A 27,657-nucleotide genomic window follows, 5' to 3' on the forward strand; every position below is an offset into this window, starting at 1 on the left:
TCTTTTCTGTGTGTTGATTCTGTGCTCAGTCAGATTCTTGTCACATGACAGGAAAGATAGCCACCAATGGCCACCAACTACATTCTCACACTGGTGTTTTCAAGGAGAGGAGTGCCCCTCTTCCTTAACATTCACATATCAAATCTCAGGGAAGACTCAGATTGGCTCTGTTTGGGTCACGCGCCCATCCCTGAATCAATCACCACAGCTTTGAAAATGGACTACTCTAATTGGGCAGCTCTGGTCACATACCCATATTTGGTAGAGGTGGTGAAGGGGCACCAGGATTGAGACTCCTCCAGGGCCACAGAGAGAAGGAGAGAAGTGGTTCTTCAAAAAAAAGTAATGCTGAGGAGAACAACATACACCCACTACACTTCTCTCCCTAATTCCACCTGGCCCAGAATTTTAACCGGAGAATTTACCGTCTCTTCACCCTCCAAAGACTTATTGTGTTAGATTAAGGAGAAAGTGCTGGGCTTTCCCCAGAAATGTCTACATTTCTATGGGTGCCAATTTATTATTAAACTTTTAGACATGGGAGTCTGGATGGCTCAGTAGGTTAAGCACCTGACTTTGGCTCAGGTCATGATTTCAGGATTCTGGGATCAAGCCCCATATCAGGAGTCTGCTTGTTCCTCTGCCCCTGCCCTCTCATGCTTGCACACACACACACACACACTCTCTCTCTCAAGTAAATAAGATCTTTTTTTAAAAAAAATTGTTTAGACATACCTGTTGTTTTATAAAATTCTCATTGATTATTGGAAGAAAAGCCTTCTCATTCTCAACTCACAAATTTTCTTCTCCAATACTTCAGCCTTGGAAAAAATATAACATATATATTTAATATATATCATATATGATAATATATTTCAATAATATATAATATATAAATGTATATTTTATCATATGTTATATATATTTAAATATATCACATATATGTATCTTTTAAAACTTTAAATCAAACCACTCCTCAAAATCACTACCATGGAATTTCTTCTCTCACCCTAGGAAAGAGTGTGGGAGGCTTATTTCTCCTGGTAGGTGTTTGCTTGAGCAAGGGAAGGGCAGGAGGAAGAAACCATCATGAACAGGTCTCTGTAATTTGCAATATTTAACAGCTAGTTTCAACTTCTTGTTTGATTTCATAATACCATCCTGCCCTTCAGCATAGAATTCTTTATGGCATTTTCTTTAAAATTAGCAAATTAAAAAAAATACCCATTTTTGAAAAATTTGTGATAACTCCATGAATGACCAGGGACACAGAAAAATTAATGCTGAAATTGGCTTTGTGTGTACCAGGAACTGCAAAATCAAATGCCCCCAGGGGCCCAGCAGGTCCTGTAAATGACCTGGCAGGCTGGGTGGAGACAGTGTCAAGCTGGGCTGTTTAAGTCCCATCTCAAGGAGGCGGCTTCTAGTGGGCTGCAACCCACCGCTGCCATTCAGGAGTACATTCTGTGGTGGATATTAATTATTCACTCCTACATGATTTCTTTCTCCTCCATGGTACCTGGGATGACTGAGCTTCCTTATCTCTTTGAGATTAAAAAATGGTCATGTGACTTGCTTTGGCCAACATAAGCTAGAGCGACATGTTTCACTCCAGGAGGAAACCTTTAACTGCTGGTGCCTGGTCCTCTCCACCTCTCTCTCTTTCCCTGCCACTGTGGCCATGGATAACACCTGTTGATACGATGGGGCAATACTGAGCCATCACCGTAGGACTTCTGCCCTGGACAATTACCTGAATCCACAGATGTCTCAGGTAGGTAAAAAATAAGCCTTTTTTTGTGTTGAGCAGCTGAATTTTGGAGGATGTTTGTTAATATGGCATAACCTATTTCATCCTATTAAATGTTTCCTGACTCATCTTTCTTGACAGAAGTTAGAGATCTAGAGTTTTGTGTGAAATCTTTGGTACGTTAAAAAAAAAAAAAAAAAAAAAAAAAAGTAAGGTTGAGTCAGCAAAGCCAAATTCAACCTGCCAGTTTGTAATTTTTGGCCTACACCGTTTGAATGGAACAACTGATGAATGTTTTTTCTATGGTGCAGCAATCTTGTCGGGACTCCTACAGTGCTTATCATCTGTGTCACATAATCAGTTCTTCGTTACTCTCAGCCTTGCTGTTTGTTGGTGTTCAAGACCTTATTCCTAACTAGATAGGAGGTGGGGACAAATGAGGAATCACATCTTAAACCTTGTGTACCTCACAGGCACATGACTAGTTGCTTGGTTGATTTCTCAGAACTTCCTTCTTTAATGTTGGAGAAACAGTTCTAGCCATTTCACTTTTTTCCTGTCTGCAAAGAGCTTTGGAGTCACTAATGTCCATTAAACTTTCAAAGGCAATTGTCCAAATAAGTCAGAGATGCAAAACTCAATGTGTTAATCAGGACTTTTCTAGTTGCACTACAGATCTTGCTTGACTTCCAGTGGGGTTACATCCCAATAAACCCGTCATGAGTTGAAAATATCAAAAGTTGAAAATGCATTTAATACACCTAACCTACTGAACAGCATAGCTTAGCCTAGCCTACCTTAAACTTGCTCAAACACTTACATTAGACTACAGTTGGGCAAAGTTACCTAACACAAAACCTATTTAATAATAAAGTGTTGAGGGTACCTGGGTGGCTCAGTCAGTTAAGAGGCTGCCTTCGGCTAAGGTCATGATCTCAGGGTCCTGGGATCGAGCCCCACATCAGGTTCCCTGCTCAGCAGGGAGTCCGGTTCTGCTTCTCCCTCTGCCCCCTGCTCACATTCTCTCTCAAACCAGTCAATCAATAAATAAAATCTTAAAAATAGTAAAGTTTTGGATGGCTCATGTAATTTGTTGAGTACTGTACTGAGAATGAAAAACAGAATGGTTGTATGGGTACAGAATAGTTGTCAGTGTATTGGTTGTTTACCCTGGTGATCAAGTGGCTGACTGGGATCTGTGACTGTCAATGCCCAGAGTCACGAGAGAGTATGGTGAGCATATCACTAGCCCTGGAAAAGATCAAAACTCAGACTCTAGTTTCTAATGAATGCGTGTGGATTTTCTACCATCATAACACTGAAAAATCATAAGTCAAACCATCATAAGTTAAGGACTGTCGTAATAGGAAATCTAAATTCAAACTGCCTTAGTTAGGTTGGATATAATTTACTGATTCCTTCAGCTAAAAATTCCAGAGGGAATGATGACGTCAGGCACGGCTGGCAATGCCATCTGAGCTTGATGTGTCTCACTCTCTCTTGCTTGGCTATCCTCTACTCTTCTTTGCATTAGCTTCACTCTCAGTAGTGCACCTCTGGCAGTTTCAAGTCAAGCTTCTGGCAGCTTCTCTTCCCAGCAGATCCTCAACATTCCTAGCCTCATCAGACCCACTTAGGATATGTGATAATCTCTCAGTTTGGCCATTGGCCAGGGTTTATTAATCAGGCCTTTTGTAGTTGCCAGTGATAGGAAAGCTACATTTAAACTGTCTTAGGCTGGGTCTCTTGCCTGTCCCTAAGAGCCAGTGGTAGGTCAGCTCCATCCAGCAGGGTTGGAAGAAGTAGGCCAATATCTCCATAAACAAGTTGGTGTATGGCCTCTCCCTCCAGCTACTTCTAGAGGCAATGACTAGGTAGAGATCTGGGAGGGGGCAATGTGGCTGGAAGGGAGAGCTTGAAGCTGTGTTTACATGGCATTTCATATACAGCTGAAAAACATCTGTATGAAATAATGGAGAAGACCTAATGGATAGGACAGGGAGGTGGAGGGGGCTAAAGATCGCCAAGTTACTCCTGGGTGCCACCCCTGTAGCGTATTTAATTCGTGGGGGAAGCAAAGGCCCAGCAGGACTGCCGGTGGCCCAGCTATGTCCAAAGCAGGCCCTGGAGAGGACTTGCTCTAACCACACACACTAATTATTAGCCCCCACACATAGATCAGTTTAGTTTTTTCAAAGCCCCAGACGAAGACGCATAAAGTAACGTTGCCCCTGTTCAATGTTTTCTTCCATATAAACGTCCAGACCTCATTTTCGTAGGGAAACATCATAAGGCAGTTTCATAGTACCCACTTTGATCTCTGTGCTGTAGTAAAGGTGTAGTTGGCCTTTCTGGGGCTCAGCGTCATGTTCTTCCACAAGACTATCGGATTTCTACTCATTTTCCACTGTATATTCTTTCAGGACTTTACTTTGTTTTTACTTGCTAACTTCAATGTTTTGAGGGAGACTGCTGATGGTGAAGGTGAGAAGGGTCAGTCAGTGTCATGGGTGCTCGATCCTGCCCCCACGTTCCCCAGCGAGACCAGTCCTCTCATCCAGAAAGCTTCCACCGCCCGCACTGGGAAATAAGCAGAATAAAACCTGACTGTACTCACACCGAAGAGACAGGCTCATTCCGTTTTGCTCATCTGCTCCCATCTGTCTCAAGTCTTGTTGTTTCTTTCACTCTGAGCATCTGTGCTCCAAGAAGGCATGAACTTTTTCTTTCACTTCCTTTCTTCTCTGGGTGATGACCTGACATCACTCTGGGAAGGAGGCTGAAGGTTACCGAATATAAACACTGTCACTCACTCCCATCTGGCTTAGGCAGAAAGGTAGGCTGGGCATGCCGGGGGCTTGGAGGTAGGCAATGCCAACCGTGGTGCCAAGGCCTTGGGAGACGCGTGTATGCAGGAGGGCTCGGTGTCTCGGTGCCTTTACGTCCTGGAGGGCGCATTTCCTCTGGAGTCGCCATTAACCATCGACCACTCGAGGAGGATGAAAGGTGGGAGTGGGTTGGCCGCGGAAGCCCTAATGGGGGCAAAAGGCCCCCGGGTGGGCCGAGGGCTGGGTCTGCTCGGGGCAGTGTCCCGAGCCGAAGGGAGCCCGCAGGGGCCGGACGGGAAGCCCAGGGGTCAGCCTGCGGCGTCCCAGGGAGCGCAGCGGGGTCGGCCGCAGGCCCGGAGGAGGGCAGCCCGCTGCGGGCAGCCCCGGGGCTGAAGGGCGCCCGCGCCGCCAGGTGGGCTAAGGTGGGGGTGATCCCTCCGCCCACCCGGCCTTCGCCCCGGCTCGCCACGTCCTCCCCTCACTCGCCCTCGGTCCTGCCACGTCCGAGGAGGGGAACGTGCCGGAATGCCCTCGGGCGGGGGGCGAGCGCTGGGGCGGCCGAGGGCCCGGCGAGGCTGGGATGCTGCGGGGCCCGTCCCGCCGCGCCTTCCGCTGCCTCTCCCGGGCGCCGGCGGCCGCGTCTCGCTGGGAGCCCTGCGCGCGGGGATGCTCTTACATAACCGCCGCCGCGTCCCGCTTCCCCGGGGGTGGGCGCCCGGGGCGGCGCGCGGGGCGGCGGGCGGCGGGCGGAGGGCGCCCGGGGCGGCGGGGGAGGTGAAGGTCAGCGGGTGTGAGCTCCGGATCCACACCCCCTCCTCCCTGTCCCCTCCTTCCCTTCCTCTCCGTCCCCCTCTGACGTCTGGAGCTGGCAGCTCGGCGGGTTCCGCATTCCCGACCCCTCCCCGCCGCCCAGGGGCCGCTATATAGCCGGGGCTGATGCAACCCGTCCCGCCGCCCGCCACAGCCTGCGGGAGGGACGCTCGGCGGCCGCGACGGGGGGCGCTGGCGGCGGCGGACGCTGCAGCGGCGGCGGGGCTGGCGCCGCGGCGGCTCCCGGGCCGGGACGGGCCTGGGCACCGGGCGGAGCTCGGCGGCCGGGCGGCAGCGGCGCTGCGTGGGCACGGCGCCTGCAGCCGGGCCCCGGCCCCGGGGGCGCCGCCTCCGCCCGCGGCTTGTGCACGGTGGGTGCGAGGGCGCGCGCCGGGGGGCGCCGGGCCGGGCCGGGCGGGGCGGGGCGGGGCGGGCCGCGCGGGGCGGGAGCGGCGGGAGGGGCGGGAGGGGCGCGCCGGCCGCGGGCACCTGGGGACCGAGGCTCCCGCAGCCGCCGGGGCCCGCGAGCTCCGTCCCGGCGGGGGGCGCTGCAGCACGGGCCTCTCCCGCCGGGCGCCGCGCCGGGGAGCCGCTGGCTGCCCTTTGGTTCCCGCCCTGGGACGGGAGGCTCCGTCCGCTCCGCGGGCACCCGGGGCGCTCCCTCCGCCTCCCCCCCGCGCTCTCCTCCCCCGTCCGTTTGCAGGGAGGTGCTCCCTTCGGGCGGCCGGGAACACGGGTGAGTGGGGGAGCAAGCCGCCCGGGGTGGGGGTGGGGGTGGGGGTGGGGGTGGGGGGAGACGGGCGGTGGGACGTGGGGTGGAGGCCGAAAGGCCAGGGAGGTGCAGGGTGCCGGCGGTGGAGGGGTGACAGGGACCTGCTGGCAAGTCGTGCCGGCCCCCACCCCCCTCGCTGGGAGGAAGCGCTGCTCTTACAGGACCTGGAGAAGCGCTGGGGCTCTCGGTCCAATGAAGAGGGCTCCTCTCAGGGCCATTGCTCTGGGGTTCCGGGCAGGGAGCGGGCCTGGGGGCGGCCCGGGGGCCCCTGTGGGCTCCCCCTGGCTCCCAAGCCAGGTTACATAAGGAAGGAAGCCTGCTCCTCTAGGTAACCTGCCCCTCCTCTGCTGCCCAGCCCAGTTTAGAAGACTGTCTTCTGCCCCGCCCCTCAAAGGAGCTTGAGGGATTGGGCCATAGGGCCTGGATCCCTAGACCCTGGGGTGGCCGACCCAGGCTTTGCCTGGGTCAGTGGGAGGAGCTGGGGAGATGGGAGGTCTTGGCTCTCCTGGAGGGATGGATGGGCCATCCTCGTAGCTGGAGAGGCTGGTGGAAGAGGAACTCAACTGACCGCTTGATTCAGCTCCAGTTGCAACGTTGCCTGACCCTTGCTCAGTGTAAGGCTCTCGCTACAGTGTAAGTCCAGGGCATCCAGCTATGACCTGACCGCATGTGCTCAGGGCAGACGTGCTGGGGTCTGTCTCTCAGAAAAAGGGCTTGCGGACTGTGAGGGTATGTGTACCCAGGTGTCAGTCTTGGTGGACTCTCCTCAGGGTCTCACTCTGAGGAGCATCTCATCTGAAGCTTTGAACTGTGATTGGGTGCCTGCTTGTCCTGTAAGCCCTTGCTATGAACTGTGTTCCCATATCATCTCCCTTCCCCACCCCAGCCCACCTCCTTTCCCTGAGGGTTTTTAAAAACACCTCCCATTGCTTTCATCTTTCCAGCAAATCTGGCTGCAGCTTGGATGGACGCCTTATCTTCCTTTGCAGGTTTCTAGGGGAGAGTTTAACCAGGTATCAGGTGTGAGCATGGCTCTGGTTTTATATATAAACCTGAGGACTGGGGCCGAGAAGCAAGATCTATTCTCGTGGTGCCTCTGGCTGGTGAAGGTTTTGCCTTGTTTAAAATAGGGAGGACAGATTTCTCAAAGACTCTTCTGTTCCTCTTCTTCTTTGGCTTTGGTTCAGAGCTGCCAGCAGCTCCAGAATCTTCCTGAAGAGCTGGGTGCTGTGAGATTTTGAAGGGCTGTTGGAAGGCATGCGTGTTGAGGCCTCTGACTTTCCTCCTAGGTTGGTTGCAGTCACCTCCAAGGAGATGTGTTGGTAAGTGCTAACAGTGTCCCCTAAAGAAGGATTTGGTCGAGGATCTCTCTACTCAATAACTAGCTTTTGCGGCCACCAGGGTGTGTTGTCTCCCCCACCTGTTTGCAGGACCTGTGGGCATCTTTTCCAACCTGCAGAATCCTTGGCAGGATGGGCAGGGCTAGGCTCTCTGGGCCTTGTTTGTCGCGGGGCTGCTGGTATTGCAGCAGGCCGCCTCTCGCACCGGTGTCTCTGTTTCCAGCTGCGCTCTGGAAGAGAGGGGCCCGTGCGATTCCAGGTTGGCCTGCTCTGTGTTCATTCTGCCCAGCTCAACTTGAGCAACTAGAGCCAGGGCTGAGGGCAAGCTACATTCTTTTCTGCTTTTCTGCTGCAGGATGCAGTTTGCTTTTTTCCATGCGAATGAATTATGTTTGAAACCGAAATGGGAGGAAGAGAAAAATACAGTGAATGTGTATGGGTATGTGTGTGTGCATACCTATATAGGCTGGGGGGGTGGGGTGGTTAGCAGACACATTATTTTTCCATTTTCCTTTAATTAAGGCTCTGTGGAGGTGTGTTTGAAAACAGAGGGTCTCCTATGCCTTTGAGGAGGGTGAGAACACTGTTTTGGCTGCGTCCCGGGCCATATGCAGCATATGGTGGCCAATGAAACTGGGCCTGGCTCGTTCTGTTGCTTGTCTTGGCAGTCGGTTCCGTGGCTTGTGTTACCAGCTCTGGAACTTACGGGCTGCCAAGCTCTGTGTGCCTGTGTGTGTGTGTGTGTGCGTGTGCGTGTGCGCGCGTGTGCACTCTTGTGCGTGTGTGTGGTTTGGCCTCTCCAAGCTCAGCAGAGACAAATGCCTTAGCGACCCAGGGTTGGATTTTTCAGTCTGTGTTTCTTTACACTCATTGCTAGCTGTGGGAGGCCCGGCCAGAGCTCACCGTTCTGGCTTTTTTTTTTTTTTTTTTTTTGTATTTTATTTATTTATTTTTAGTCTGTTTTCTTGCTGCAGCCTATGGGATTCCATTTGTGGAGTTGCATTTCCAAAGCTTTAGCTAGCCAATGGTATTTTTTAAAAAGGGCCAAGAATTTGTCACACACTATGTGCCTGTCTGTGTTATGTATCATACTATGAACTATTCACACCGATGAGCAGAGATGGGGTGAGTTGGGAAGAGAGGATGGAAAGCTTACCCAATGGTAATCTTCTCACTCTTCGCTATTTAGGACAAGGATCTTGGCAGAAATGCCTTAATGTGTATTTATTGAGCATCTACGATAGGCAGGGGAGAAAGCTGTGTTTACAGGCAGGGCCTGATCAAAAGCATGTCTCTGGTCTCCAGGGAAGAATCTTTCCTGGGGGGAGATGTTCCAGTTTCTTCCATGGCTAGATGGTTCTGCCAGGGTCATGCATGCCAGTGTGTCACTCGGGTGGCTTCTCCCAATCCCTGCCATCCCTATCACCCCTCTCCTTGGTGAGGATATAAGGACTGACCCCTCCTAAGCAGTGCAGGAATACAGTAGGTCCAAGGACACAGAAGATGCTGGCCCTCTGCCTCTAGAGGCAAAGGTGGAAGACACTGGTCGTGTCTTATTGCCAGTGATCTCTGCCCCTGGAGGAAACCTTAGGAGAAACCAAGGCAAAGGACAGATGCTGGGCCTCCTTCCTGCAATTTTGTACCCAGTGCTGATCTGGCATCCTTTTTCCTTTTTTTAAGATTTTATTTATTTATTTAAGTGAGAGAGAGCGCAAGCAAGGGGACAGCAAGAGAGAGAGAGAGAGAGAGAGAGAGAGAAGCAGACCCCCTGCTGAACAGGGAGCCTGACGAAGGGCTCCATCCCAAGATCCTGGGATCATGACCTGAGCCAAAGGCAGACGCTCTCTCGATGGAGCCACCCAGGCGCCCCGATCTGGCATCCTTTGTTTCTCTTCTGCAGTACTGGCCTGGATGCAGGATGGTCTTGCAGGTTGGGGTTTACAGCTGCAAAGTGGGATGGCAGAGAGCCCTCTGGGGAAGAATCCTCTTCACAGCCATAGGAGAGGGAGATCTATGCTAGGTGGGAAGTGTGAGGAAGGGATGTCGAGGGGTCATCCAGCACTGATATCCCTCCAGGAAGGAAGGCCTTCATGACTACACTGACTTCACGCTCACTAGGTGCAGGCGCGGTTCCAGGTACTTTCCAAGTATTAGCTAATTTAATCCACTTCTCAGCCTTACAGGGCAAATAACATTATTTATGACTCCCACTTTACAGCTGAGGAAAGTGAGATGCGGGGACATTAGGGAACTCGCCCAAGGTCACACAGCTAGCACAGGGCAGAGATTGCAGTCACCCTCAGCTGATCGGGCTTCAAAGTTCTTACTCTTAACCGGCAACCTCCGCCCCCCCCCCCCCCCCCCCCCCCGCAGAGTTGAGGCAACCATCGGAGACCCTTGTGCCGCCGCCCCTGTTCTCAGTCTCACAGATTTCTCCATTCTTTTCCTCCTTGCCTTCTGGATCATCTTATCTTTTGGAAACTGATTTACCCACATCATTTCAGATTCCAGGAGAGAGATCATTCTGGATGATTCCGTAGCTCCAAGAACAGGTTTGCTATTTAACTCTCTGAGATTCACGATAGTTAGTACTATGTTTTGTGATCACTGGCCTGCTGCTCACACCCCTTCCTGCCCAGGGACTTCTGTCCCCTCCCTTCCCATTTTCCTCCTGGGAATCTATCTTCCCAGGCTCTGGCTCCCAAGAGCTCCCCCCCCCCCCTCGCTGATTCTCAGTTGCTGGTTACCTGCCCTTGACTTCTAACTGCCCTAGAGTCCCTGGGGCCTGACCTGGAGCAGCCTTACTCCTTAACTTGCCCCCCCACTCACTTCCACTTTCTCTTAATGCTGAGCTTTGTGGCTTTGGGCCTTTTGCGCTCATCACACACCCAATTCCTGGCTCCTGACGCCAGGCCAGGCCAGTGATTTGCCTGGGTGAGGGGGTGCGGGGCCGGCCTTCTCAAAAGAGGCCCAGGGACCTTCAAGCTTCCCTTAAACTTTTACTTCTATGGACAGAGAGTTCAGGATGTGGATTCTAACTTTCTCTTAATCTGCCCTCGTCCCCTTTTCGTCCGTCTTTGCCGTTCTATTTGATGATGACGATTACTGGGCACTTTCTAACAAGAATAGCCACCACTTGACCCACCACTGCAAGATTGTTACTTATTTGTAGATATTTGCATTGAAAAAAATTTGATGTCTTACAGGGTTATATACAGTAACCAAGAGAGGAAAATCAGAGGAGAAAACTTAGGTTACCTCTACCTCTCCTTTCAGCCAAATTGACTGTTCATATTAGGATCTTTCAAGGCGACCCAATATCTGGAACTGAAGTGTATTATGGCTTTTCTTCTGCTTGTATAAGGCAGCACCCTGACAGCGTGCCTGTGAGCCCCCAAGGACGTCAGAACAGGGAAAGACAGATGTCACATCTGTCACATCTTTGTTTTAGGTTCTTACCTCTTAGACCCGTCTGGTCCCTGTCTTTTCCAGGCCCACTTTTAGGGAGCTACGTCACATTTCTCCGAATCTTAGGCTCAAGAACAGCTCAGGGTCCACTATGACCTCCTGAGCATTTTCTATCTCATCCATGCCTTACTTGTCAGTCTCATTCAGATCCTTGCATTACCCAGTTTTTCTTCGCTGGCTAGTTTCCAAGTTGTTCCTGGTCAATGTCCCCAGTCGCCCAGATCTTTTTGGATTCTGGGCCTGTCTTTTGAGGTCAACCCCCATCTGCCAATTTTGGTCTTCTGGCAACATATAGAGCTTGCTCTTTATTTATGCATCACAGTTACTAATGGAGACATGGAGCATATTTATCTTCCATTCCGACCTTCTGGGCCCTGAAGGGAAAAATCTCCGGGTTCTTCCCCTAAAGCTTTTAGTGCGTAGCTCTCCTTTTCCTCCTAAATTGTTTCCGTATGGAACAAGCAGTGGGGGAGATGATTTCACCTCTTGTCATCTTTCCTATGTCTTCCTTGAAGTGGGTAAATTCCTCCTGGCTGCTGTTGGGTCTCTGCCACTGCCCCCCGCCCCCATTTTTATAGATCCCTAAATCACATCAAATTGTTTTATTTTTCAAATCACCAAAGTTGCCTTTCAACCTTGGATCGTCAGCCAGCTTTTCCAGTTAATGAGGACCCGGTTATGAAAGGCAGCCGCTCCAGCTCCTCCATCTTCTGCCCCAACACCCCCCCACCCCCACCCCAGAGCCGTTTAGGATGACTTCGCGCTGGTGAATGTCAGCTGTTGTGATTGTCTGCTAGGAATGGCATGTGTTAAGGACTTTGTGGTTTGTATCTGAGCAGTTAGGGGCGCCCTTGTTGGGGGGAGGAAAAGGAGCGGGATTTTTTGCTTCTGCAGAGGAAAGCGTGGCGTCTGATCCTCTGAGGCTTGCCACTGGGATGGGTTCATGGGGGAGCAAGAATGGCAAGAATTTATGGGGCTGCTGCTCCCAGGGGGTACTAACCCCTCTGAGGGGGTTCCACAGTAGCAAAGAATCCATTATATTTTGGGATCATTTGTTAGTGTCTCATTTATACCATCTGTATGAAAATAAACAGAAGCTGCAAGCAGAGCCTATCATTCCCGGAATAGAGTGGGGTCTGGCTTCCATCTTCCTGAGATGGCTTAGGCAGGGGAAACATACAGAAGCCTCTGGAGTATTTTTCTTGGGGTCTACTGTGGGAACAAATAATCTGGAGGTGGATAATGAGCATCTAAACTCCCAGAGATAGATCCTTACCCCACTTACTGAATTTTGCCCCACCATGACTTCTTTATTGTTTGTTCATTCATTCATTCACTCATTCATTCATTCATTTTAATTTATGCATTAGCTCAGCAAGTATTTGTTAATTACCCTTTCTGTGCCAGCAATGATGCTAGGCACTGGGGTGCCATGGGACAGCAACCAGCCATGACTGGGGCTTCTGCCTTGAAATCACCCCTATGCTTGCTGAGTGACCACATGGCATCTTTTGCCCCCACAGGAATTGGCTCTTATAGTATGAGAAGGTTCTGGGGCTTCTGGCCAAGCAGGAGATTTTGCTCTGTATTTTTGCTTGGCTGCACACCGGAGGTGTGGTGTCCCCATCCCATTAAGTGTTTGTGTCTATCTGAAGTACCAGGCACAGAGCATTTCCCAGCCTTTCATTGCCTGTCTGTTTTGACTAACTCAAGCATCCTTTTGGGGGTGGTGGTGGGATCACTGACTCCTTGTGGCATCAGTTCAGGTCTGGCAGAGCAGATTTTGGAAGGTTCTCTCCTCTTCTGGAAACGCGATATGAATGACCTTTGTCAGTTTAGATCAGATAGCCTGAAATCACTCCCCTCTGCTTGCGAAGTGTTCACATGGCTGGGCCCAGGCATCACTTTGCCACCTAGGAATGAATCCTTCCATTGGCCCCTTTCTCATTCTCCCTGGAGGAGGCCTTGGGAAACATGTAGCTCATCCACTCTGCTCCAGAGCCACTTTCTGGTGTGGAAACCTGCAGCCCTCTCTGCATTGCAGGCCTGGCTCTGGAGTGTGGCGGGGTGACTTCAGTCCAGTTCAGGTTTAGGGAGGGTCATAACACCTTGACCCAGCACATATGAGATGTCTCAGGGGCCATGTCTAGGCTCCCACCCAGGCTACCTCTGAGTGAGGCTTGCCACTGGGATGGGTTCACAGGGGAGCAGGAATGGCAAGAATTTATGGGGCTGCTGCTCCCAGGGGGTGCTTACCCCTTTGAAGGGGTTCCACAGTAGCAAAGAATCCATTATATTTTGGGATCATTTGTTAGTATCTCATTTACACCATCTGTATGAAAATAAACAGAAGCTGAGTTGGTTGTACCATGGGGTTATTCAGGGAATTTCCTAAACTTAGATCTGCATGGAAGGCAGAGTAGAGGGTCCTCTGTACAAGAGAGTGATCTTCTATTAGGGGCTAGTGTCTCAAAGTCCATCATTAAAAGGTCATTAATATCTGCATATATATCTCTTGAACCCTAGGAGGGGAGACAGAAAGGACAGGGTGAGAAAGCTTTGGTTCTAAAACCCAGGGACCAGGAGTCCAGCCCTGGCTTTTCCCCCCTGTGTTACCTTGGGCAAGTCATTTCACCTCTCTGAGCTTTAATTTCCTCATGTGCAAAATGAGGATGTGGTTTAGATAAGTACAGGGTCTCCTCCAGCTCTAAGACTATAACTTGATGTGAATGAGTCTCAGATCCTTTTCTGAGATGGCCCGAGGGACACTAGGTGCTAAGGAGGGGAGAGGACCTGGGTGTGGGAGGCAGAGCAGGTGGAGAACAGACAAAGGGCTTGGGGTACCTCGTGAACTCAGGTATGCAGCAGCTTCTGTAAACAGCTTCATAGGCAGGTGCCCTGGGGTACTGTTGGTGAAATGGCAGGTCCGCTGTTCACTCACATGCATGTGTCTTTAAGGAAAGTGATGTCCAGCAGAAGTCTTTGTGTTTTGAGGGTACAAACCCCTCTCATGCTTTTCCCATCAGAGTGCAGGACCTATTGAGAAAGGGACACAGGGTTGTACAGGGAACCAAATTTCACCTTTGTTTATTATTATTATTTAAAGATTTCATTTATTTAGAGAGCAAAAGAGCACAAGTGGAGTGGGGGTGGGGGGCAGAGGGAGAGGGAGAAGGAGACTCCCCCCTGGGCAGGGAGCCCACCATGGGGCTCCATCCCAGGACCCTGAGGTCCTGACCTGACCCAAAGGCAAACACTGAATGGACTGAGCCACCCAGGTGCTCCCGTTTCACCTTTAAAAGAGAAACAGAGATGGAGAACATGGTATGCACTTGTGGCCAAAAGGGGCTCCCTAGTGGACCCCTCTCCTGCAATCTAGATCTGGAAGCCTTCATGGGGAAAGAGAGTTGTGGGTTATCCCCCCAAGGCCACTCTTATGGGAGGCAGTAAGCCCAAGACAGTGGCCATATGAGAACATTAATGCCGCCCAGGAGGGAAGTGTGGTCCAATGGATATCACATCTCCCCTGTCCCACCAGATACATCCCTCTCCATGGGAAGAGACTGATGGAGATGGAAGGGTAGGACAAAGCTCCCCCAGGATTTCCAGGCCAGTTGAGGTTTTGATTTTCTGGCCCTGTGCAGAGAGGTGGGAAGGGAGAGACATTCCCTTTGCAGGACTGGAATCCAGGAGCAGCTTTGTACTAAAATGTGCCTTACCAGGCTGTACACATCTGATCTCCATATTCTCAGTGCCTCCTGGCTCTTGGTGGTCAACAATGGGAAGGGTGGGTGGATAGATGGATGGATGGTTGGATGGATGGATAGATATGAGCCCTGTAAAGGACCAGAGAAGCCTGGATTTCTGGGCAGACATGCTCTCTTTACTGCCGTGTCCTGAAGTGACCATTTCTTATCCGCGAGCTTCTCCCAGCAGAAAGACGGAATAAGAATTCTCTGGTATTGCCGTGTTTAACTTAGTCCTTTCTTTCATGCCTGAATCTGTCTTCCTTTGCACACCTCCTGGGTCTGGCAGAGCAAGAATATGTATTTGCTTTGAGAAAGAAGGGACTGGGAGGACTTTTCTGATCCCCGGGCTCCACTGGGAAAGCACATGCTCATGTACTTCATCTTTGCCTCAGTATCTTCCCCATAGACACCAGATGCACACACTCACACACACACTTACCTTGAACTTCGATTTGCTTCATTTCGTATTCAGGGTGTCTTAACAAGTATGCAGAAAGGGATGTGTGATTTGAGGGGAGGCACCGTGCCAGAGCAAAAAATAGCTCCCTCTCAAACAGGTGCGAAGGTGCTTGAGATCCCACCATTGTAACCCGTTTTCTTCGGCGGCAGTATGTTGCAGTTTAAATCCTGGCCACTCCACTTTCAACTGTGTACAGTCTTGAGCGAGTTATCTAAGCCTTGGCTTCTTCCTCTGTGTGATGGGTCTGATTCCGTCTCGTGGGGCTATTGGAAGGGTTACCGCAGTGCCAAGCACATAGCAAATACTGAATCGATGTGGCCTGTGCTTGGGTTAAGCGTTGCCTTCCGTGCCATGAAGAACTTTGATGGGAATTAATTGATCAGAGCTCCCCTCTATAACAGAATGGACTTAAGGGCAGGAGGAGCAACTGGGTGGGGAAGGGGTTCAGGGCAACGTTAGTAAAAGGAAAGAAGAGACCCCAGCCAGGCGTGGGGGCTGAAGCCCCTCATGGATCCCCAGACCTGGCTGACGATGTATGTCCTGTCTTCTCCCACCCACTCCAGGCTGGGCTGCCGCTCCTCCTGCTATGATGCCTGGGCAGATTCCAGACCCTTCCGTGACTGCGGGCTCTCTGCCAGGGCTCGGCCCCTTGACCGGACTCCCTGGCTCGGCTTTGACTGCAGAGGAGCTGAAATACGCCGACATCCGTAACATTGGGGCCATGATCGCTCCCTTGCACTTCCTGGAGGTGAAACTGGGCAAGAGGCCCCAACCCGTGAAAAGTGAGGTGAGCAAGCCTTGTTCCTCCCGGCAGAATCCAAGCATAGGACGCCCGGGTTACAGCCCCAGTGTCTAGCCCACGTTCACCGAGTGACCTAAGCATTGCTGCTCAGCGTGGGGTCTGAGGACCAGTAGAATCGATGTCACCCTGCAGCTCGTTAGAGATGCAGCATCTCGGCCCCGCTCCAGAACCTCTGCATCAGAATCTGCATTTTAGCAATCTCCCCCCGGGGGAATTCATGGACGTGTTACCGTTTCAGAAGCTCTGGGCTAGGACAGGATGCTGAACCTGTGTCTGGTTCTTCCAGGGGCAAAGAGTGATTAATAACAGTAATGAGTAATGATATATTGGCAGTCTCTCTGCGATGTTGGGAGGATCAGGGGAGATCGTGGAAACATGCACATGCTTTGGAAACTATACAAGAGAATGCCAATCGTGGATTATCTTTAAAGATTATTATTTTTAGTCACATCATTGCCTCTACCCCTCTTGGCCACAGGCTGGAGTTGAAGGTAGGCACTTGGGGAAGGGGTGGTGTGGCATCTCTTCCCCCAGCAGCTGCCAGGGATGGGCATGGTGGCGGTCACTCAGCACCATCTGCTTTAGATGATGTTTGTAGAGGACCCACAGGTGAAGCACTCCCTCCTCGGGTCCCTTGAGGCTGCAGCTCCCACAAGCCTTCCTTGCAGAAGAGCAGCGTTTCTCTGGGGACTGGTGAGAAGCAGAAGTCCTCAGCGTGGGTGAGCTTCAGTGCTGTACACGCCCCCAGCCACTTCCCCAGGGGTGGCAGTTTGTCCGGAGACCTGCCCCACTGAAGTCCCCAGCAAGGCCATTTCTTTAGAGCCTGCAGAATAGCTGCCGACTTGGAAGGGAGAAGGGGCCAATGGTGGGAGAGGGAGGAGGGGAGGAGGATGTGGGAAGCCGCTAAGCATAGGTGCTCATTCATAGGCGAAGGTGCAGCTGGATGTGGGTCCATCCCATGGCATGGAGCACAGAGGGCTGGACATTCAGGAGAGAGGGACTCTTGAGTGGGTAATGGTGTCTGGGTACTGCATAGGGTTTATTATGCAGCTACTGCTCTGCTCACCCTGCCCCAAACCCCAGGAGTACCATCAAAACTGCAAAGAGGGGCCACTGGGGGCTTGGTCAGAGGGTGGCAGACTGGCCCTTTGCGAGCTGGATCTGGCTCTCAGATGTGTTTTGTTTGGCCCGCACAGTGTTTTAAAAGAAACCTGAACCAACATTTCACCTCCAAATTTGGATTTTAATCTTTGATTAAGAAATTGGGAGATCTGGTCACATTGTACCCCGTGCGGGCCTGGCAATAGCTACATGGAAGGCAGAGTCCCACCTCACCTCTTTCCTCCCTCCAGTTTGCCACAGGTCCTGCGCCTCCTTATTGTTCTTGATTTTGTTTACAATGCTGGTTTTGCTTTTGTTACCACAAGCTGCCTTCCTTTACCTTACTGGGCTTGGCTCCCGCTGGAGACATTTGCGCTGAAGACACCTGGATGAGGTGCATTGTAGGTGCCCATTAAAGACTGTTAAGTACAAGATGAAAGTTGATAGTGATTATATTATTCTTCTGAGTTGATTTTGTAAATCAATGTGCTGTTAATAGCACTTCCTGGCTTTTTTAGTGCTCTGTTTTCTTTATGGAGGGCCCCTGTCTTTGGTCTTTTGCTATTCCCCTTCCCAGGCTCATAACTTGAAAGCATCCGTTTCTGGGTCGTTACAGTATAATTGCTGTTTAAAACCAGCAGCTGAGCAGTTTCACTGGGGTGCTGAGGCTGTGGGACCAATAGAAGAGCCAGGTGCCTTGGTCAGGGGCTGGCCCAGCAGGGATTTGCCTGGGGGCTGAGTTACCACCTCTTCCCTTTCTGCAAAGGGCGCCGGAGGAGCTTTCTTTTTCTTTGGAAAAGGGCTTTATTTGGGTTGGGTATTTTTACATTTCACAGCCTCCCCCAGATTGGTGGCATATGCCCTGTACCTGACAGTGACGTGCTGTCTTCACAGGCACCCACAAACGCCGCACCATCCAGGCCGTGAAAATAACAAGCCGTTTTTAGGGCGTATTTGCATGTCCCCTCCCTCGCTGTCAGACTGCGGCACCGTGGGGGCGAAGAGGCAGATGGAGCAGCGCAGATTGTGCTGGCGTGGAGCGAGGTCAGCCCGCACTGGGCACTGACCTCCAAATGCTTCCTAGGTCAGACCGAAGATTGGGGGAGGGTCCTTCTTAGAGCAACTAAAAAATAAAGGAGACGGGGAGAGAAACTTGCAGCTGGAGAACCTTCTGTCCCCAAGATTTATTTGCATATGGCGAACTGCCTTTGGAAGATTTTCACATTGGCGTTTTAGACTAGTAGAAGTTTCTTGAAGAATAATAAGATACTAGTACCCAATTATTAAGCATTTAAGATGCACCAGGCCCGGTGCTAAGTGCTGAAGTTATGATTTTTAAAAATATATATACTTTTTTTTTTTTAAGATTTCATTTATTTATTCATGAGAGACACAGGGACACAGGCAGAGGGAGAAGCAGGATCCCTACCAGGAACCTGATGTGGGACTCGATCCTGGGGATCACGACCTGAGCCAAAGGCAGATGCTCAACCACTGAGCCACCCAGGTGTCCCTGAACTTATGATCTTGTTTATTCCTCTTTACTCCATCCTGGCGATTATGTTCTCCCTGTTTGAAAGAAGAGGGATTTGAGGTCCAGGGAGGAAGAGGTCAAGCCACTCAGGATCACTCCGCTGGAACGAGGCAGAGCGGGGCTGTCTGGGGGTGCTGCTGCTGCTGCTGCTGCTAGAGTGGTGCTGTCTCTGTTGCTGGGAGACACGCACTGGGCATGGTGCTGGGTGCTCTTTGTGAAGTGTCTCATTGAACACTTTGGATTGTTATTGTCATGGTTTATGCCCACATTACAGATGAGGTCAACAAGACTTAGCGAGGTCAAGGTCATGTAGCTGGGAAATCAGCCCAGCAGTCTGACTTTAGAGAGCCAGAGCATTCACTTTATGCTGTGTCGCCCACCCACTCCAGGCTCTCTATAGCCTTGCATGCTTCTAATCAGCCTGCTGTTGTGCTGGGGAGGCCGGACGAACCTGGCTCCACAACACTCGATCATTTTGATGACATGGCCCCATTAGTGCTGAGCCCTGCAACTCCTGCAGCCTTGTCGTCGTCGTCGTCTCCCAGGCCCAGGAGAGAGAGCCAGCCCGGCTGCTGTGCAGGCAGCTCTGTCCGAGCTGGCTCGCAGGTGGTCCACCTTGCAGAGGCCAGCGGTCTCCTGGGCCGTGGCCAAACACACGAAGCAGTTTGGTAAAAGAAAATTGGGGGAATTAAGTTAAACGACAGGTTTTGTAAATGATAAAGTGCTTTGTGCTGATGTTGTTATTATTATGTGGCTGACACTTAAACTATTTTGGTGCCAAGAGGCTGGCTGCAGTCCATTTGTCCAGCAGATATTGCTAAGCAACTACTATGTGCTCAGTACTGTGCCAAGCCCTGCGAACTGAACCACAAACAAGGTAAATGAAGCCCCCTTCTCTTGGAGCTGCACATCAGAGTTGGGGGCATCCAGAAATACAAATACACAAAGTAATATATAATGTAAAAGGTCAGGTAGTGGTCAGTATTGTGAAGACAGATTCAGGCAAGCAAGCAGATGGAGAGTGGCCAGAGGGCTCATTTGGCTGGCTGGCTGGCTGGGGAATCTGGGGATGTCATATTCTGGAGGATGGGATTTTTAGAGCTGATTCTTCTTCCTGGCCTCTTTGTTCTTCTTGCCTTTCCAATATTCCTTTTCAAGACAGGGTGCTCTTGAGCTTTCTCTAGAGTTTTCTTTCCTTTCCTTTTTAATTATATAGCCCCTTCTAGCCGGGACTCCTCAACCAGCCAGCCCCTACTGGCCTGAAGATCGTGGTCCTCCCCAGGGCATCTCCGAGTGTGCTGCTGCAGCCACACCCTGTGCCTGGAATCCCTTTCCAGTAGGGAAGGCAGGGAGGCCAGAAGCCCCACCCTTACACACATATGGGCACACACACACACATACGCACACGCACATACCCCAAGCTCTTAACTTGCTGGATGGGACCGACCCCTCACCCTCACCCTCTGTGCCACTCTGCCAGGCTCTAGAGGACATTTGAGTTCAAGGGAGTTTGGACTGGGTGACCTTTTAGGAAAGAGGCTGCAAACTGTCATTCCATGGGCAGGAGTCAGCCTACGGATGAATCTCATTTGGCCCTGATGATGTGGTTTTCTTTCTTGCTCTTTTGCTTTTTTTTTTTTTTTTTTTAATTGAATGAGTTGTTATATTTAAAAGCCAGGAAATGTGGACTTTATGGCTCCTTAAAAAAAAAAAAAAATCCAGAAGATCTGGCCTCTCTAGGCCCACACCCTTATAAGCACCAAGAAGCTGGAGCTGAGTAGCAAGTGCTCACCATATTAGCACCTTCAATTTGCCACAGTCTCCACTACTCCCTGTTGCCTTCCACACAGCCTGCTTTTGAGCCTGAGTCATGTGTTTAGGCCCCCAAGACAGGGAGGACATCTTACATTTCCTTTTATTTCTACTAGACTGTGTGCAGTGCCTTGTATAGACTGCATGTTGGATACGTGCTTGTTGGCTTAAACATTAATTAGCTATGTTGATTTAACAAGTCACTTAAACTTTCTATTCCTTGATTTCTATATCTTTCATTCTTATCTCCAAGCACTGTCCATTTGTTTTTCTACTACTGCACTTAAGTGACTTTAGGCAGGAAAAAAAAAAAAGGAACACAATGAAAAACCAATTAGTTCTAAAACTTGGCTAATCATCAAAACTGCTTGGAAAACTTTTAATAAATACAGATTTCCAGGTCCACACCCTGGGTGCATGGGCTCAGAAACTATGAGGGCAGAGTCCAGGGAGGGTGTATATTTAGTAGGCTCAGAGATTCCTCAGCTACATTTGGGAACCTGACTTTCACCGTTCATACCTCTCCTCCGGCTCTTCTGATCCTTGTCAGGGAGCATTCCAAGGGCTTCACCTTGAGGACTCAGGTGTGCACATTCCATCATGGACAGCCTTTCCAGCCTGTATTCCACATGTCGACTGGATCCATGTCCTTGTCATCTTCAGGGCAGGGGAGACTTCGCTGTTTGCAATTTCACACTGGTCACTTCCCGACTTCTGTAGGGGCCCTACAGAACAGCTATGGGGGGTTCACCTTTGACAGGGTGTGAATTTGAGTCCATGGACTATAGGGGGCTCTTGGAAGGTGTGCTCATTCTCAGCCACAGGTGGTCGTCCCAGAGTTTGTTCACCAAAATGTTCGCCTATGTTTAGCCTGAGCATACAGAGTTGCCCCAAATCATCTGATGTGCTGGGTAAATGTTGGCGTAAGCACGCTTGTGTTTTTAGTGATTTAAAACATAAAGGCAGCCCACTGACATTTTTTTTAGCAAGCTTTGCATAATTGGTTTTTAATTTGTGGCTCTTTGAAATAGCATTGGCCTTCTTCCCCCTGACTCAGACACTTTTTCTGTCTCATACTTGTTTGGCAGAGAGATCCAATCTGTCCCTTCTTGGAACAGGAATCTCCCAGCTCATCTTTGAAATCCTGAGTTTCCACTTTAGTGCTGTCACTTTGTTAGCACATTGTCAAAAGCCGTTAGCTTTTTAAATTTCCTTTAATAGCTTAATTGGAGGGAGAGCAAGCAAGAGCTAAGGGCCGCTCTGGTTGTATTTACCATTGGCCCCTCTGCTACTGAGTCCTCGTCGACGCAGTACCCTAAGCTTTCACAAGGGTTCTGACACTCCTGTTTTATATCATAGGTTGGTCACACCTGCTGTCGTTCTTGGACAGGGTCCCTTGGAGAGATGGTGGTGGGGACATGGCTGGATCTGTGTGTCCTTAGAAATCAGACACCTCTGCAAAGTTCAAGGAGTCTGGTGCTCCCTTCTTAGATTCTCTATCTTAAATTGAAGATGATACTAGTACCTACTTCTTAGTGCTGCTCTGATGATCAAGTGAACTAACGCAGGTCAAAGGTCTCACGTAATGCCTGGCCCTCAGTAAGATACACAATAAATGCAAGGTATGAATGGGATCCACTTTTGCAATATGTCAATTATGCAAGTTAGTTTTTGTAATTGATTCAAACGCTGTTCCTTGAGCTTTCATCTCCTCTAGGGTATTTTGCCTTTGGACATGATGAGTGAGGTCCCAAGTGTCATGGGTTCAGGGCACCATCCTAGTTTCCTAACCAGAGGGGCTGCTTCTGGGTCCGGGGAAGAACTCTGGACTCAGGCTCAAGCTTCTGGGTTCAAAGTCTGACTCCTTCACTCATTCCCTGTTCGACCTTGGATAAGTCAGCTGTCTTGTTGAGCACTGGTTTCCTCAGCTATAAAAGGAGGAAACTCATACTCAACTGAGTTGCATCATGAAGATTAATGGAGGCACTGTGTGAAGAGATGACCTTGACTCCAGCACAATATAGCTGTAAACTGCCTCTTCTAGGGGCTGCAGCCCATGTGCAGTGAATCACACCACAAATTCTGACAGCACTGGCCTTTCCAATGTGTTATACCTTTGACCTGGATTTCAGGATAGCAAGCCGACCTTCCTATTTCTGGTTGTTCATTCGGGTTTAATGCAGCCAATTTTAGTTACCATTGCAAACTGTAAACGAGAAGGCCCTTCAACCCTCTGTTTTCCCCTAAGCTGCTTTGTGTGACCCCTATCTTGTTTCCTGTGGTGTTAAGATCACTGCTGGATTCCCGTGAACCATTTTTTAGCAGCCATACAAAGTGGCCTCTTGCATCAATGCTGGCCATCTCTCTTTGGTGTCCCATGGTCCACTGGCAGCATGGACTCAGACTTGGGAAACTGGGTCATCTCACTGGTGAGCTCTGGCTGAACAACTCTGAGGCCAGCCAAGTCTCTCTCAATTCTACTGTGCCCCAAGGCACAAGACCACCTGGCCTGAGGTTGGAGCTCTGAGACCTGGGACTTACTGGCAGATTCAGGCCGGCTGCAGAGGTGCTGGGAGTCAGGTCGTAGGCTTCCTCTGGGTTTAGTGTCCCCTTGAGCCTGCGCACATCCTTGCCCCATGCTGGGGCTCAGTGTGCTCTGCTCCGTGGCTGTGGCTTTTACTAAGCTACAGCTAAGGGGCATGGAGTTTCTTTACTAAGCACAGTGTCTGTGCATGTTCTGGATGGAGAGCCCCTGCACGGTTTGCCTCCATAGCCCTTCTTCCTGTCCCTTCGCCCAGCCACCACCAATTAAAAACAAAACAAAACAAAACAAAACAAAACAAAACAGAAACCTTGGCTCTTTGGAAGCATTGTATCAAAGCAGGATTGGCTGCATTAGAACAGTGTGGCTCTGGAGAGGTTACTAGACATTTGAGCTTCAGTTTGTGCCCTTCTAAAAATGGGGGAGGCAGATCCCTATCTCACACCATATACAAAAACTAACTCAAAGGCTTAGTATAAGAGCTAAAACTATAAAACTCTTAGAAGGAAATAGCTGTTAAGCTCTGTGAACTTAGATTAGGCAATGATTTCTTCGATAGTACACCAAGCCACAAGGAACAAAATAAAAAATAGATAAATTTGACATCATCAAAATTAAAAACTTTTGTGCTTCAAGGGACACAGAGGAAAAAGTCCACAGAACAAGAGCAAATTTTTGCACATTATAGATCCAATAAAGGACTCACATATAGAATATGTAAAGAACTATTGCAAATTTTTTTTTAAGATTTTATTTATTTATTCATGAAAGACACACACAGAGAGAGAGAGGCGGAGACACAGGCAGAGGGAGAAGCAGGCTCCATGCAGGGAGCCTGACATGGGACTCAATCCCAGGACTCCAGGATCATGCCCTAGGCTGAAGGCAGGCGCTAAACCGCTGAGCCACCCAGGGATTCCCTATTGCAACTTAATAATAAAAATGAGCAATGCACATTTCTCCAGACAAGATATATGAATGTCTAATAAGCACGTGGAAAGATGCTCAGCATCATTAGCCATCAAAGACATACAAATCAAAACCACTGAGATACCATGGCACACTTAATTGGATGACTCTAATACAAAAGAAAAATTGTAACAAATGTTAGTGATGATGTGGAGAAGTCGTAATCCTCATGCAATGCTGGTGGGGATGTAAAATGGTACAACCACTTCAGAAAACAATCCTCAAAAGATTAATTCCACTCCTAGATACATAGCCAATAGAAAGAAGCACATGTCCACACAAAAACTTGTGCATGAGTGTTCATAGCAGTATTATTTATAATATCTCAAAAGTGGAAACAACCCAAATGTCCATAAATTGATGAGTGGATAAATAAAATATGATATATCCATGCAGTGGAATATTACTTGCTCATAGAAAGGAATAAAGTACTGATACTTGCTATACATGGATGAACCTTGAAAACAATTATGTTTAGCGAAAGAAGCCAGTCACAAAGAACCACATACTGCAAGATTCCATTGATAGGAAATGTCCAGAATAGGCAAATCCATAGAGACCGGAAGGAGAACCACTTCCCTGGTGCCTGGGGCTGGGGGAGATGGGAGAGATGGGGCGGGGGTAACAGCTAAGGGGCATGGAGTTTCTTTTGGAGTTAATGAAAATGCTCTAAAATTTATTGTAGTGATATTCACACAACTTTGTGAATTCACAATAGCTATTGAGTAGTGTACTTAAAGAGGGCAAATTGGTATGTGAATTTTATCTCAATAAAGCTACTTTTTAAATGAGGAAGAATAATATCCGTGTCACATAGGTGTGAGGAGGGTTCAAGGACATAACCATGTAAATCATCTGGCATGTAGCAGGGCTCCAGAATTAGTAGCCAGAATGATTAAAATGCCCTCTTAAGCCAACAGAAGTGAAAAAGCCAGGATCTGGTTGGGGGCATTTTCTCCTCTTTCCTCTTTATTGCTAGCGGCCATCCAGAAGCAATGAGAGCAATCTGGCAGGATTTTGTATGGAACTTGGGAGGAAATATGGAGTAATCCTGGCTACTCATTAGAGTCCCCTGGAGAGTGTTTTAAAAAAAATATTGACATGGAGCCTAGAGATTCTGATTCAATTGGTCTGGGTGGGGCCGGCAGGTGGTTCTAGCCTATGGCCCTTGGTTGAAACCTCTGGTACAATATAAACCGGTGCAGGTCTTTGAAGGAGTGAGGACATCTGGGTCCAGGATAGAAGGCTCGTGTAAGCAATGCACTTTATAGTTGGCAAACTGCTTTTGTAGACCTTATCTCTTTTGATCTGTTTAACAACAGTACAGAGGTAGGTGTCATTAGGGCCATTCGTTGGGAGAGAACTGAGATTTGGAGAGGTTAAGTCATTTTTAAAGCATAATTTTGTTGTTGTTTAAGGCAAGATCCACACACATGCTCATACCTATTGGCTATCAAATCCAACACCTTGGGGGAGCACCTCCAAGTTAATGCCTGGTGCCAGGTTAATCTATTTTGTGTAGACTTCAGAGCTTTTTCTGCTACTCCTCTTTAACTGATGAGCATCTTGAGAATACAGGGCAAGCTGATATGTTATTTACGTATGTCCATAGTCACACACACGCCACTTGTAATTACTGATCCGTGTGTGCAAGGGAACCATGAGATGGAAATAATTTCGATCCTGGGGCTGTCAGAAACCTGTAGCTGCTCCTCATAATCTCTGAGTGAAAGGTTTTTATCAATCACATCTTATTGTTCTCATTGAATGACTATAATAAGTCTATGATACAATGTGAGCCCCTTAATAAAATACCATCTATCTACTTAGTATATTGTGGTATCATTTGAGCAAGAGACTTCTGCTGAAACCAATCTGAAATCCACTGGCTTACATTGGTGCTACTCAAAGTGGAGGCCGCAGAGCAGTGGCACCAGCATCTGGGAGAGCATTAAAAGTTCTTGGGTCTCAGGGCACTTGGGTGGCTCAGGGGTTGAGCATCTGCCTTTGGCTCAGGTCGTGATCCCGGGGTCCTGGGATCGAGTCCCGCATCAGGCTCCCCACAGGGAGCCTGCTTCTCCCTCTATCTATGTCCCTGGCTCTCTTTCTGTGTCTCTCATGAGTAAATAAATCTTTTAAAAAAATTCTTGGATCTCACCCCAAGACTACTAAAGCAGACGCTCTAGAGGGTGGAGTCCAGAAATCTGTGATGAAACAAACCCTCAGGGGCATTCTGATGCTCACTGAAGGTTTAGATGACCCGTAATGTCCTCTCCAGCTCCGACAGGCAATGAGTCTCTGAGAATGCTTACCAGGGTCTAAGGCCACATTTTTCTCCAAAGCGATCTCAAACTTTCTGGAGGGACCGGCACACCATCAGCTGTCCATTAATGTGTGTGCTACCTGAATTTGTGTAAGGCAAGGCTGCAATCTGAGTCAGCAGACATTTCCAAACTAGTTATTTCCAGGTATTGAGATCCTCCCAGCTGCCAACCTTCACACCCTAAGGGACTTCCCAATTACTGAAGCTGCCGAGCTTGTCAATAGGCCGGCTCCTTTATAGTTTTGGAAGGGAGGATCAGATAAGCTGTTCATTGCTGTAGCTGGCTGGAGTTCTCCACGGCTGCTCTGGTCTGAGAACTTGGGGCTGGGAGAGCTGTCTGCCTCCACCCCACCCCCACCTCCACCTGCCTGGGTCCTGCAAAGCCTTTCCTTTCCCATCTCTCAACTTTTATTGCATCCATTTCATTACATATATTACTCATGATAAAACCCTTCCATCCTCCAGGCCAGGTATCCTTGGTTGTGAATTCATCTGGCCATGTCACTTGGGTGGGATTTTTATTAGCCAGAGTTCAATACCCACGAAATAGAGGTCGCCTGTTCTGCTCAGTGATTTGTCTGTTATCTGTGCCTTATGCCTGAAAGAAATTGGCTGAAATCCGTGTTTTAGCTGCACACTCTGCATACAGATTAAACCGAACTGCATTGGTGGAGAATAATTAAGCCAAGGACCTTGTTTTTCACCTTCATGATGAAAGACAAATGACTTCCAAGGCTTTAATAGGATGATGGCACTTGAAATGTTCTTCTACTTTGGCCAACTCGGGACTTTCAGAACAGCCCTGTTCATGAATATTCTTTGCAACAACTGCATTTTCATTTAATTGTAGGCAGTCATTTTGCAGGAGCTCTTGTCTCTTTTTTTTTTTTTTTTGCCCCAATATAATCAAGGCATATTACACTGCTGTTGTTAAAGAATCAGTTTCAACTGTATTATTAACTCTTTTTGAGAAAATTGATTTTCCCTGCCAGTCTTTTGAGGGTGGGGGAGGGAGAGTCTTGTGGGGACCACTATTTTCTCCCTTTCTCATCTTTTGAATCGAATGTCAATTGGGCAAGAAAATTGATTGATGGCTTAGTGGGAAACCAAACCTCACCAAACCATAAATATGAAACAGGCCTGAAATAGATAGACATATTTCAACAAAAGCCATCATTCTTCAAATAGCTCTTCTCCAGCAAAAAGGATTTCCCAGCAATCATCAGCTCCTTTCTCTTTAATGCTAGGCTTTCGGTCCCAGCCAAGGTGATTTTTCCTATGTCTCCTGGCCTCTCTAGCTCCCTTTTGCAGGAACAGTGTTGGCTCTTTCCACAGCAGGACCATCCACAAATGGGTGTCACCTTGCCCAGCTGGCTGTTTCAGGCTTTGTTCCAAAC

General features: G+C 49.2%; 1 protein-coding gene and 2 long non-coding RNA genes across 7 annotated transcripts in view; 1 reads left to right on the forward strand and 2 right to left on the reverse strand.

The window, feature by feature from the left end:
• The window catches only part of LOC102154477, a 29,399-nt gene extending 24,343 nt beyond the window's left edge, over positions 1 to 5,056 (reverse strand). The window contains exons 1-2 of the long non-coding RNA XR_005363548.1: positions 4,368 to 5,056; positions 736 to 821 (exon numbers count right to left, since the gene is read on the reverse strand). This is a non-coding gene — a long non-coding RNA (uncharacterized LOC102154477). The remainder of the gene's footprint in view (positions 1 to 735; positions 822 to 4,367) is intronic.
• JDP2 (Jun dimerization protein 2) overlaps positions 1,641 to 27,657 on the forward strand; it is a 43,928-nt gene continuing 17,911 nt past the window's right edge. The window contains exons 1-2 of one of the 5 annotated variants that reach the window (XM_038545306.1): positions 1,641 to 1,774; positions 15,741 to 15,964. In XM_038545306.1, the coding sequence (XP_038401234.1) occupies positions 15,764 to 15,964 (201 nt within the window). In that variant the 5' untranslated portion in view covers positions 1,641 to 1,774; positions 15,741 to 15,763. The other 4 variants (XM_038545305.1, XM_038545302.1, XM_038545303.1 and 1 more) reach the window with 4 other exon arrangements.
• LOC119872903 lies at positions 17,252 to 18,732 on the reverse strand. Its single transcript, XR_005363551.1, has 3 exons — positions 18,510 to 18,732; positions 17,949 to 18,203; positions 17,252 to 17,499 (listed from the first exon to the last, which is right to left on the reverse strand). It is a non-coding gene; the product is annotated as an uncharacterized LOC119872903 (long non-coding RNA).

This window comes from Canis lupus, chromosome 8, assembly GCF_011100685.1.
Source record: "Canis lupus familiaris isolate Mischka breed German Shepherd chromosome 8, alternate assembly UU_Cfam_GSD_1.0, whole genome shotgun sequence".
NCBI lineage: Eukaryota > Metazoa > Chordata > Mammalia > Carnivora > Canidae > Canis > Canis lupus.